The 13874-nt window shown below is 35.1% G+C and overlaps 1 protein-coding gene across 1 annotated transcript; it reads right to left on the reverse strand.

Annotated features, from left to right (window-relative positions):
• Positions 1–580: 580 nt before the first annotated feature.
• Positions 581–10514, reverse strand: LOC128189934 (fibroleukin-like). Its single transcript, XM_052861760.1, has 4 exons — positions 9779–10514; positions 8303–8399; positions 1491–1655; positions 581–978 (listed from the first exon to the last, which is right to left on the reverse strand). Exons 1-4 carry the CDS (start codon positions 10226–10228, stop codon positions 728–730), a joined length of 963 nt encoding a protein of 320 aa, XP_052717720.1. The 5' UTR covers positions 10229–10514; the 3' UTR covers positions 581–727.
• Between the last annotated feature and the right edge of the window lie 3360 nt (positions 10515–13874).

Raw genomic sequence — 13874 nt, forward strand, 5'->3', positions numbered from 1 at the left:
TCAGAGTCGATGTACTGTCCATTAGGGTTGGTGTAGGTACAGCTCTTGAACCACCATCCCGATCTCCTGTAGGTGGCACAGTTACTGAATGTGTGGTATAAGTTTTTAAATTAACATACTATAGCAGAAAAAAAATCTGATAATGAGTAAAGTAGCTCTAACACACAAAGTAAGGTTAACGAACAGTTTATTTACTTGACAAAGATTTATGCCAGAATACACGAAGAGGCATATTAAAGATAAAGACATTGAACCCAAATAAAAAAAAAATATAAAGGGGATTGTCGAATATGTATTTAAGATTAAGATTCATCCTAGATATGGAAAACTGTCTATTTAATTTGTAATTGTTTGTAAAAGAGTGATGTCTAATTTCAAATGAATATAAATACTCTTATTGGTGCTAAAATTGTTCGTAATTTTGCATAAAAAACCGGTACCATTCAATATTAGAAGTGTCATCGCACTATTTAATAATTTATACAAACTAGACAAAATGGTTTAAACATTTCTTTTACATCATAATTCTTATAAATCAAAGCAAAATATAATTCATTTAAAATACATATATTTATAAATAATAAACAATACTTTAAATATTTACATATGGTGCAAAAGTGTCTGATAGTCAATTGACAAACAAAAACATGCAGGTAAATAAAGTAAATACACAGAGAGAGAACTGCTACATTTGGCAACATAATGAGGATAAAGTTACACTTCGGTGTCAGGCTCGGGGACGAATCATCAACTGCATTGATTTTAAAGATATCATCAATTTTTTCCAGTGATTCCATATCATGTATCCATGACTAGTTTTCTCAGAGTCAGTGTACTGTCCATTAGGGTTGGCCCAGAAACAATTCTTGAACCACCCTGCCGTTCTGTACTTGGTGGCACAGCTACCGCTGCTCTTCCCGTCGTTATCCTGGTCCGGGGTAGAGAACATACTGTTGTTGCTGTATTCCAGGCTATCCCCTACAATCACAGTGGTTGTACATCATTGTGTGAATTATTTCAATAGATAGAACAATCAATATGAATGGTATTAAAATACTTATACATAGATGTATACTGGTATATCATATTGAAGTTTTGTTCAACAAACACTCTTCTCAAACACTTTGTATGATTTAAGAAAATAATCTAGATATCAAATCAAACCATTACTGATCATTGTCGTTATTATGACAGCTGTTATTGTTGTAATCCAGGCTAATCCCTACAGTTACACTGGTTATGATGAGTGATTTATGTCAATAGAACAATCAATTTAAAAAGTGTAACCCTAAAACATACACCTGTATTTCAAATAAAAAAGTTGCCATCAATAACCATACTTGACAATTTGAATTGCTAAAAAAAATGACTAAAGAAAAATTACTTATCATTATTAAGTGCTGACTAATTTTGTTTTAGTTTTACTTGGTCAGTCAATGTGCAGAAAATGATTAAAGTTCTGAACGATGGACACGCTGTATAATTGTTACCTGCATTCCCACTGTATCCATTCACCTGTAGCTGATATTTACTGGCCTCGTCCCCGACAGAAAAATTAGAGTATACAGCATAGGCTTTCTCTCCATTAAATCTCTCCATATCTACTCGCAGTTCTTGGGGGTTCGTTGATGTCAAACTATGTAGCATGTCATTTCCTAAAAAAAAAAATCAAATGTGTATTACATGATAAGCCGGGCTCTGCTGAAAGCAGAGTCCTGGCTATAGCAGGCAAATCGCCAATGTAAATTTAAATAGCACAACTTCAAAAGTAAACAAAAAACCAAACAGCGTCATGGAAAAGCTTCCGCTATACAAAATAGTTACACAAAGAGCCACGTTTTGTCAAAAGTGTTGGCATTTTGTTTCTTTTTTTTAAATTTCGAATGAATTGTCTATCTTTTTTAGTTTTCTTATTAATAACGTGTTTTTAAAACATTACTATGCATTTTGGACACATACACTGCGCATGAAATCTATGAACTACTTTGCTGCGCGATGAAGAAATGGGGATTGAATATATAATGCTTGTTGCAAAATTCAAGGCAGCAACTGTTGAACTTTTTAACTTCTACTAGACAGACATATTTTTTTGTTTATAGCCGCTTACAAAACTTGGTCGCTCTCTGATGCTTTGCCGACATTAAAAGCATATGTGTGAGAGAGAGAGAGAGAGAGAGAGAGAGAGAGAGAGAGAGAGAGAGAGAGAGAGAGAGATTTCAGTCTCTACTACACAATATGCATAAAGACAGTCCAAAAGAGCCCGGCTTTCAGTACTTCAGTACTTTGATTTTTTCTTAGTTCCGTCGAACGCATATTTATATAACGTATATTTATTTAATCAGACATCATGAGTCTTAATCTTCTCATGCGCAAAGGACAATTCTGCTTATGAACAGTACACCGACGCTGAGAATTTTTTCCAAAAGGAGAGGAAGTCCATGGTGAGGACTGTGTGAGGAAGTCCATGGTCAGGACTGTGTGAAAAATTCTATGGTCAGGACTGTGTGAGGAAGTCCATGGTGAGGACTGTGTGAGGAAGTCTATGGTGTGGACTGTGTTTGGGGAATTCCATGTTGAGCACTGTGTGAGGAAGTCCATGGTGAGTACTGTGTGAGGAAGTCCATGGTGATGACTGTGTGAGGAAGTCCATGGTGAGCACTGTGTGAGGAAGTCCATGGTGAGTACTGTGTGAGGAAGTCCATGGTGAGGACTGTGTGAGGAAGTCCATGGTGAGGACTGTGAGAAAGTCCATGGTGAGTACTGTGTGAGGAAGTCCATGGTGAGTACTGTGTGAGGAAGTCCATGGTGAGGACTATGTGAGGAAGTCCATGTTGAGCACTGTGTGAGGAAGTCCATGTTGAGGACTGTGTGAGGAAGTCCATGGTGAGTACTGTTTGGGGAATTCCATGTTGAGCACTGTGTGAGGAAGTCCATGTTGAGCACTGTGTGAGGAAGTCCATGGTGAGGACTGTGTTAGGAAGTCCATGGTGAGGACTGTGTGAGGAAGTCCATGGTGAGCACTGTGTGAGGAAGTCCATGGTGAGGACTGTGTGAGGAAGTCCATGGTGAGGACTGAGTGAGGAAGTCCATGGTGAGGACTGTGTGAGGAAGTCCATGGTGAGGACTATGTGAGGAAGTCCATGGTGAGGACTGTGTGAGGAAGTCCATGGTGAGGACTGAGTGAGGAAGTCCATGGTGAGGACTGTGTGAGGAAGTCCATGGTGAGGACTGTGTGAGGAAGTCCATGGTGAGGACTGTGTGAGTTTATTATGTTTTATATGTTTGGAGAGTCCGTACCTTACCTACCCCAGGCCCCTCCCATTAGATTCGTGCATGATGTTTATCTTTAAACATCTAACTGATTACAATAATCTCTTGAGAAAGAAATTCAATGTCTAATGATAGTAACCATTTTATTTAATGTAATTGAAAATGTGTGTTTGCTTATTCTTGTCAAAATAATTCTGTTCATTCGTTAATATTTACACCTACCGAGTAGTACTTTATCTATGTTAAAAAATATATATATATAGTTCCTTTCACCTGCAATACGGATTCAAAACAATGTCTTGTGAAATTTTTGGAAAGGAAGTTTATTTGTTGAAAAACAGAATAAAGTGAAGGTCAGCATGACAAATTGTATATGTATGAATCCTGTCCGCATGTTATGTCCCCTAATCGGCGTTTACTTGTACTACACTCTTTAACACACATGTAACCTACTACATCTATGTAATATTAATTTACATACAGTTACCTAGCTTCACCTGCAAAACAGATTTAAACCAGTGTCCTTGATTTTTTTTTCAACCGAAAGTGTTTCATTTGCTAATAAAATGATGGTCACCATTATAATTGAATGAATTCTGTCTGCATTGTATTATGTTCACACGCCGACAACTTACTTTATATATTACAACTGGCAGTGCCTATATATAGTACCACAAATGCAATCGCACTGCAGCCAGAAAGCATCATAGCAGTGTCCTTATTCCGCATCAAGGTTCTACTTAGTGTATTGAGAAATAATTTGAAGGTAAAAAGTTTTATATAAGGATGAGAGTGGAGGTCAGAATGTCAAATGGCATGGCAATAATACGTATGTAACGTTATTTTTTTTTCAGCAGATTGATCGCTAACAATTGATCTGCATCCTACATACTATAGTCTGTCCCAAGTTATTGCTTCCATCCCTTTTTTATGATCTTTAATAAAAATACACATACCTGTGAAAGAAATACAGTTGAAATCGATAAAAGGCAATATATCCAAGATATCTTCATTGAACAATTATCATTTTCACTCATTTAAGTTCACAGGAACGAAAACAAATTTCTTACGGAAATGTTTACATCTTTTCTCCATTCGAAAGTACTCGGGATACATCATGCAATTTTTCAACCTTAATAATGGCTGATGCAATGCAAAATCCCGACCCATAGACTTTCTAATTTTGGATGAAACCTGAAGCGGTAGAGGGGGCGTTTCAAAACAGATAATCTGGAAATTTTTCATATTAGTGGATAAACGTAGTTTGAGCACAAAGGCACATTTATGATTATCGAAAGAAGCTCGGGACAGAGTATAGTATACACAGAGGCTAAATACAGCCGTTCCTACCTCCGAATATTGGCATATGGTCCTTGTAGTTACAGAACAATTGGCCGGTAGTTACTAATTGTTTTAAAATTGTTCTTAAAATGCATTAATCACTTCTTTCAAATGCACAATTTTCACTCAAAAGGGGGAATAAAAAGGTGGGACAATTGCAGTCTTTTACCTTTTCCATTTGCCTGATCATATATATTCACATATATCACGAGATTGTCGATTACTACCAGTGCACTTTAGTGTATGTTTACGTACGTAAGCGTTTTTCACACGACAGGTAAGTTATATCCATTGCATACGCAGTTACTGTTTCCTCCACGCAGATTCCAAACTCTGGGTTTTTCCCCGTTTACCCACTTTAACGGTCCTTTTGAGAGATGGTTTACTTCTTGTGACAATCGCAACTCCTCGGGCCTTTCCGGCAAGCTCGGAAAAACACCTCGAATGTATTAACATTACCGGGTGTTAGAATTTTATACAAAATGGAGTCGCTTCCCATTAAAATAAGTATCGACTAGACAGCCTTATAAGTCGTTTCTGTGCTATATTTTAGGGTATATCATCTACTTTATTGAAGTCTAGCTTACATCTCAACAGGTCGTATATATCAAGTTTTATAAAAAGGGGGGGTTGTCATGGACGCCTAGGTAATACATTCGAGGTGTTTTTCCGAGCTTGCCGGAAAGGCCCGTGGAGTTGCGATTGCTTCTTGTGAATGACATGTACGACGTATGCTACGCCATAAAGGATTATTATGCCTTCTGTCAGTTTGTCATTATATATTCAATACTCATCTATTTACGCACAGTATTAAAGGATTTATATAGCGTAAGCATACTATGCCGAAATAGAGCACGGCAAATGTTTTCAACGAAAATCTTTCAAGCGCCGACAGCGGGATTCGAACTCACGACGCTAAAATCATTCAAGCTGGAAGCCTAACGCGTTACCGCTATGCTAAATTAGACGTTATTAAATCTGACGGTATTTATATATATAAAACGTAGATATGTACGACTGACATCAAGCAATTAAAATTATTCATTTTTCCAAAAACACTTCATTATTGACGGTAATTTTAAAGTTAAAGTTTCTTATAAACTTTTGAACAAATTGATTGAACATTTTTCAAAGAAATTCTACATGAGAATCACAAAAACGCTTTTTAAATGACGCTTGATAAAGAATGTACAAGAAAAAAATTCATTGAGATTTCGTCTGCTAAACATTTCGAGTTTTCTCGGTAAGGACGTTTTCTTGAAAAGAACATAAACCTTTGTTGACTTTTTATTGTACAACAACTTGTTGATTAAATAAATAATCAAATCAATTGATTAATTTGAAGAAAAAAAAACAAAAAGCTTGCTTTTTCAGTGATAATTTATAGGGACTTGTCAACACTCGAACGCCACAGCTACTTAAATATAGCAAAGCACGTCAGTATATTCAACAGTCGGCATAATAATAACAATAGTGTTGTGTTGTGCATGTACTATGCCTAAATAGTAGTCAGGGTTTGATACATAGTGCACTCGCCTCCGGCTCGTGCACTATGTATCAAACCCTGACTACTATTTAGGCATAGTACATGCACAACACAACACTATTATATAAATAGTTACTGTAGCATAAACATCGCCCTGCTTACTAGCATCGTCCTCCCTAGGAAAAGCAGGCCTGTTTATAATGCATATACCATCATGCGTAATCCCCACTTAAGCATGCATCCTCTCTATTCGGCACTTGAATCTGTATTTCATCAATCGAAAACGCAGTTTATACTATTTTTGATGAAACGCAAAACGATAGATTTTATGATATTGACACTTATACAAATATATATAGTATCGAAATCATTTTTGACAGTCCACTGACATTTGAAAACACTTTGACTTAGTCTGATCAATTGAAAAATAAAGATGTTTTCCTGTTTAAAATATTATTGAGTTCTTTTCTTTTTACATGCCTTTTGGGTACGAATTGAGTGAACTACAATAATGGAACCGGAAACGGCAAGATACTTACGAAAAAAGAGTGAGGGTGCAGTATATAAAAATAATTCAGAAATCAAACGTGCACATATTCCGGATCATTTGAGATTGAGTTTAATTAACCCGGGCACCTTTTTCGACAGGAAAGACTTTATGCACAAAGGAATAAGTCAGTGTGCAACACAGAGGCCCAATTTTGTTCTGTAGCGGTTCTTTCAAATCTTCTCGGACTCTCACTAAATTTTGCACTTAATGGAAGCACACATGAAAGTCGGTCAAAGTGACATATATAATTATATTTCCTTACAATATTGTTAACAAACATGCAACATACAGCATTTGATTAAATAAAATAATGATACTTTTATATTTATTACGCGATTTTTTTCAAACGATGTTATCCCTTTAATTGTCTTCTATAATGTTACATTGCGAGAAGGGCTCAGAATTGTACACGTGGGGATTACTTCAACTTGTGCTAATTGTTCATATTGATGTCAGTGAGTGTTATTTACAATACTTTGCCTCTTATTACAGTTATAGAGATATCATTTCATAAACTATTGGGGGGGGGGGGGGGGGAGGGGGGGGGGGGCAGGCTAACCCAAAAAATTATTGACAAGGAAAAAAAACACAATTTATATACATACGCCTCCAAATTAATGGGGGATAACTCCATGATTATTTAATTTTCTATATGTTTTTTTTAAGAAAAATGTTTGCTGCGAGAAAAATTGGGCAGGTCCCCCTCCCCTCCCACTGATGCGAAATGCCTGATATTTACACATGCACAGATGCAAAAAAAAATTAGTAAGGAACAGGGATATGGTTTATATCAATTAAACTGACTATGTGAGTTTCCTATGAATCAATATGTTTATATGTTTGCATTACCTAGGAAGAGTCCGGACCTTACTGATCCGTAACCCCCTCCTCTTAGTTCTGTAAAAATAAAATCGATCATTGAGCATGTTAGGATGATCGCTTTTAAAAACGAAAACATGTATCATTAAAAGAATGGTCACCTGGAAAATAATCAAAATGATGTTGACGGCCGGTAATTATAAATTTAGCGTTTGGTGAAGAAGCATGTTAATGAAAATTGTGATTAAAAGTTATTATGGTTAGAACGGGCCCTAGATTCGCTTCTTGGTTTACTCTTGAAATCGGACTCGCTTTCCTTGTTCGTTCATGGCCCGCCTGAGGTTCGCTCGGGGTCCGCCCTTGTGGACCCAATCAAAATCCGGGAGGACACACAAAAGCGAGGACGGGTTTAGCCAATAGGTCCGCTTTCTTTTATATCATGTGTCAGTTGGTACACTAACAGTAAACATAACGACACTTTTTACATTTCCCCCATCGTCGTCATTGAAACTTCTACATTCATATTTTGGGGTCAGTGTAAATTTACGTCATGAAATGTATGTACAATTACCAACATCTTTTATGAAATCAACACCAACATGTCGCCTAATCAATTGTATTTTCATACAGCATATTAGTCTTTCCAATGTATTCATACACAGATGGTCACCAAAACGCCGTAAAATGTGTATCACTTTGAGCTTGCTGTAATTTCGTATTTTTTTCATTCTAATGTACCTTAAAAACAGCATGAATGAGTGATGTGTGTATAAGAGAGAGAGAGAGAGAGAGAGAGAGAGAGAGAGAGAGAGAGAGAGAGAGAGAGAATAAATTACCTATCCAATACTCGTGGTCAGCAAATCCAAACCCGTTCTTGTAGTCCGTCCAGTTACGGTAAAAGTCCACCGATCCATTCACTCTCCGCTGAATCACCTGCCGAATTAAGACAACATCAATTATGGTATCCGATCTATAATAGCCCCATTTTCAATGAATCTTGATACATAACAGATATGTTTAAGAAATAAAGTACGAGTTATCGTGAATGTTGCAGAATAAACTCCGAGGTTAAGAAATGTTGTTTTGAAATATAAAAGCCGAGGCGTTAGCCGAGGCTTTTAAACAACATTTCGAGACCGAGGAGGTTATCCTGCAACATTCACGAAACAAGAACTTTATTTCTATTCTACTAACAGCCCAGTATTTCTACAGTTCGCTTCTCCTATAGAAATACGATCTAGGTCATTTTGACGGTTGTTCCGTGTAACCCCAACGGTTTTGTTAGTAATATGGATCAAAGGAATCACATGCAGACGACAGAATTTTTCTTTGGATTTTTAATACTCTTCACTTATTTATAAAATATCTTATCTTAGGAGTTATATTCCTAATTTTTTAGGGCAATTTAATACGAGTATTACTACTACACGTTATATATTTTATGTAAAAATACGCAGTGAAAATGTGCTGGGGAGGTCCAAGGAACAGCCGCATTGATCTCCTAAAAATAAACATTTGAGGCAATACACATCGTTTTGAATGGAACTAACACGTGAAAATGACATGATTTTAAAACTTTTTACGGTTTGAAGTTTTACTTCCATGATCACTGCGAGACAAATAGGTATTTCTGATCTGATAATTTACTGATGACGTTCGTGGTATATTGGAGAATAATGTCCGCGGCATCTCTTTGATCTAGGCAATAACTGTTGTAGAGATGGGCTTGATACTCATTCATTAATACTCAGTATACTCAGACATAATTTTCATGGTTAAGTATCAAAATGTAAAAGCAAAATGTGTCCTAATAAATGACCTTTTCCTTTTCTTGAAGAGCCTTAGCGTTTAATTTATAAAAAAAAAATTACTAAAAAAATTATTTATACGGTAAAAAATTTATTTTCAATAGTTTATGTACAATAACTTCTAATGATGAAAAACATTTTTCACCCAAGCATTTAAAAATAATATTGATATTTAGTATTTAATTATTTTATTTAAAAAATGTGCTTGTCTCCATAGATTTTAATACAATCTTCACTGCTTAGTTAAGAGATATTTTTGAAAATTTCTCTCTGTAAATCTTTTTCTACTCTAAAATGCTTTAAATCAATATCAGAGTATTTAATACGTGATGGATATTCAAGGTTAGAAAAATTAAGTCCTAATATGGATCGGATACCTTAAAATATTTTTGTGCATAAACAATGTCGGCATTTACGAACCGACTTAAAATGAATTCATTTATGAAAAAAAGCTATTTCTTTTCGATCGATCGATCGATCGAGAGAGAGAGAGAGAGAGCTTACCGTCCATCCTCCGTTGTCAGTGGTCATATCACAGTACACAGCCTTTGCTTTATTTTTATTTAAATCAACGATATTATACACACCATCCCTCCCTCTGTTATATGGATAATTGTTCAAAATGTCAGCACAGTTTGTTGTAATCAGAAAATCAGTTTTAGATTTTAAAGACTCCATTTCCTGCTTTAGGAGTCGCTGCTCGGTCTGAGTTGTGGTAATAAGATCACTGATTTTCTCAACTTTCCTATATAAATTGGTGATCTTTGTCTCGATGACGTTTTCGACTTCCTTAAGTTTTTTCGTTACCATCTTTTCAATACCTTGACTAAATTGCTGAAGCTCCGTTTCCAAGTCTGCTGACCTCTGTCTATCTCCAATATCATCAAACAACACCTGTCCATTAAGTGATACAAGCAATGAAGTCAAAATCAGAATTCCAAACAGTCTACCCATTGCCGAGTTATCCGTCAGATCCGCTTACGATGCTGTGAAACCGATATCAAGTCATAAAACCATAAGGTGTTGTAAAACAAATGGATGTTAGTGTGGTAGTTGTTTCAATATTTTCGGAAGAGATCCAACTAGATCTAACTAAGTGAGCGCGTGTCACTGAAGCTACACTGACAGACCACCCTTTATATCTGACAAGGTTTATCTTGATTATATTTCATATTTCGTCCGGATGTCTAATTTTGATGCAAAATTAACAAAATTTATCTTGAGTATCACAAGGAAGTTTAACACTCTCAAACAGTCCATTAGAGTTCTAGGAAATGTTGACAAACTCGGGGTTTTAGAGGATGAACTTATATCGATTTCGTCCACTTGACTTAACAGTTTACTGTAAGCAGGTTTTCCAAAATGATTAATTCCATTTTGAGATAGAATATATGGCGTTCTTTAAAGTTAATAAAATGAAAAAGCCAAGTGATCCAAAATGAATTATCCACTAATTCAGATTTACACACGCGTTTGTGTGAGCTATGCTATTTCAGATTTATTTCGACCAAGATTTATTTTAATATGTTATATACGATTAGAGCTCTGGAGGAGGGGTTTGGGGTTGGGAGGGGGGATGAACGCAATGACGCAACGATTTCGCCTACTTGACTTGAGGGTTTTCTGTAAGCAGGTTTTTCCAAATAATTTCAAATCCCATTATGAGATAGAAAAAATCATGGCATTCTTTGAAGTTATTAAAACAAAAAATCCAAAAACCAAAATAGATTTTATAAAACACCATATCCACTCACTCGGATTTACACATTCGTTTGTGTGATCCATGCTTTTCAGATTCATTTCGACCTAAATTTAATGTAATATGTTTTATGAATAGCCTTGGATGCTTGACGTAAAACATCTTTATTAAAGCATCAATTTTGTCTTTGAAAATAAAAGCAAAACGTATTATAATTGTTTCAAAAAGTTTCGATGAGTGTCTGTGAGTATCAGTGATTGTCGTATCATTTAGTTGTCATACTTATGAGTTGTCCATTTGATGACTTGTGTCATTTAGTTGTCATACCTATGGGTTGTCCATTCGGTGTCTTGTTGTATCATTTAGTTGTTAACGTATGAGTTGTCCATTCCAATACTTGTTGTACATATGAGTTTCATGCATTACTTATGTTTAAATGACTTGTATAGGACCAATTTTAAATATGTTTAGACAATTATCCCCCGAAATAAATGAAAATCATTAATCCACAACAAAATTTTACAGTTACATGTATAATTAAAATAATTGGAAATCATAATTCAAAATAATATTATAGTTTACTAAAAATATCAATAAAGATCTTTTATATTAATAAGTTCGTACCACCATTTACAGCTAGATTGATTAATGTCCTACACAACTACTGTGTTTGAGTTCAGGTAGGAAATGCAAATGATGATAGTCATTCATCTATGAATTGTGCAAAAGTGTTGCGGGAATGGACCACTCCTTCACTTCTGCATTTACAACTTTTTGGAAGCTTATGTCTGATTGACCCATGGCCTCTTGTCTATATTTTTAAAATCAATTTTTCATTTATATTTATAAGAACCCTATAACCTACTTTTTACGGACCAATTAGGGTCAAATTTTGTAAAATATTTGTGCAGTAACCGTATTTTGTATTTTCTTTATTGTTGTAACATTGACTTTATTGATACCTTTTTTGGGAGTTGATTTTAATCAACTCTCCTATGCAGTTACTCAGACAAACCGAAAGTGAAACAGTGCTTGGACCTCAGCACAAATCATTGCTGCTGACAAGACTTAGTTCTTGAAATTAATTGATGAATTCGATGTAATGTATGCTAAAGCATTGTTTTTCAAGGAAACTTATTTATAGATACCTTGAAAATAGTCAGATTTTAAATGGTACGAACAATTTAAATATTTTTTGTAGTCGGATGTATTCCTACGCCAGAGTTAAATATAGTCTCGTTCTATCTCTGTAAATCCTTTTCGGAGATTTACGGTGTCAGCCGAGCGTTTGGTTGAACGAGACTAGAGTTCAATATTGCTTGGATCCATACAATTTTCGAGAAATATTTCTATCAATGATACATAGTATGATTAATTTAATTTTATCTTTAAATATTATTTAACATTATTCATATTGGGGTTTCTCGACATTCTTGTCAAAAAAGTCCAAAAATTCATATTATAAAAATGTGCGTAATTCAAATGATAAAGTAAACTACATGTACTTGTCATGCAAGATAACAGATCATTGGTTTTAAAATAAATAAACATCGACAAAATCAACTCCCGTCAGTTCTACAGTACTTTGATTTCTTTTTTTGTAGTGGTAGTTTTTTTTTTGTTTTTTTTTTGTTTTGTTTTTTTTGTGTTTTTTTTTTTTGGGGGGGGGGGGGGGGCTACATTGATTTATATTAAAAATCATTGTAAAATAGGTTTCTTTTTTTTTATATGAAAAATAAGCCATTTACCACACGTTTGGTTTAAGGGGTCATCTCAAAGCTTGTTAATTTTTAACATAGGATCCTATGGGATTTTGCTTGAAATGTATCAATTTTGCACATTTTTCACATTTTTTTAAAACTTCTGCCCTAGGGGTTTCTTTTCATGTTCTACATATTAAAGTTATTGCTAAAAGGCATCAAATGGTCAAATAAAAAAAACCTTTTACCTCCTGGTTAGCTCCAGGGGTCTTATAAAAGTTCGTTTTTTTTGTATTCCCAATATTTCAGATTTGTCAGATAATGGCTATTTTTTATTTGACAAAGGTGAAAATGGTGATCCTTATAGTATTATTGAAATATTCAGACATATTTAAGTAGTAAAAAAATATATAACATCACATATTAAGGGTAATTAATATAAAATACATGGTTACTGTCTTGAACTAATTGAATCAAGCTATATTTAGGCGGGTTAAGAAAACGTGACAGAGGGTTAAGCTTGCTGAACCCTCTTCACGATTTCGACCCGAGCCCAGATATAGCTCATACTTCGAGACATTTATGTTTATTCCACAATATGATATCAAGTTTACGCATCAAACGAGCTATTTTCAACAAATTTTCATGAATAACTGTAGTTGAAACTATCACGCCATGGCGTCAACCAAGCAAAATGATGACGTCACAATAGAAATAAAACGCTGCGCGAAAGCGTGCGTACTCGATCAGTACTCGGCCTCGTTAAATTCTAAAGAAGGTCTGCGGGAGAACTTGGTGAGCATCGAGCCTTTTTAAGAAAATATTTTATGTTTGCTATGAATATAACCTAACACGATGTGTTTTGATCAATTTTAAATTGACATTTGAAATTAGGTTTCTTCGAATTAAATTTCGCCTGCAGAGTTTTTGAAGCACGTGCTAAAGCTTTTCAGTAAAAACAAGCAACCAAATAGAGTATGAATAATTGGGTTTTCCCCTGGGTTGTTTTAAGGGTAGTTTTCGTCCGGGTTAATATAAGTGTTCAAAAGATGTGTTCGACTGATATATTTTAAAAAGTTGTTTTTTCCTGTTTCAACGAAATGTTTATCAAGAGAGGTATCGAAATAGTAACACTTATCAGGAATCTGATCGACCAGACCTAGAAGTGAAATGCTGTACATGCTTTATTCATCGAACCAAA

This window comes from Crassostrea angulata, chromosome 6 (genome assembly GCF_025612915.1).
Source record: "Crassostrea angulata isolate pt1a10 chromosome 6, ASM2561291v2, whole genome shotgun sequence".
Taxonomy (NCBI): domain Eukaryota; kingdom Metazoa; phylum Mollusca; class Bivalvia; order Ostreida; family Ostreidae; genus Magallana; species Magallana angulata.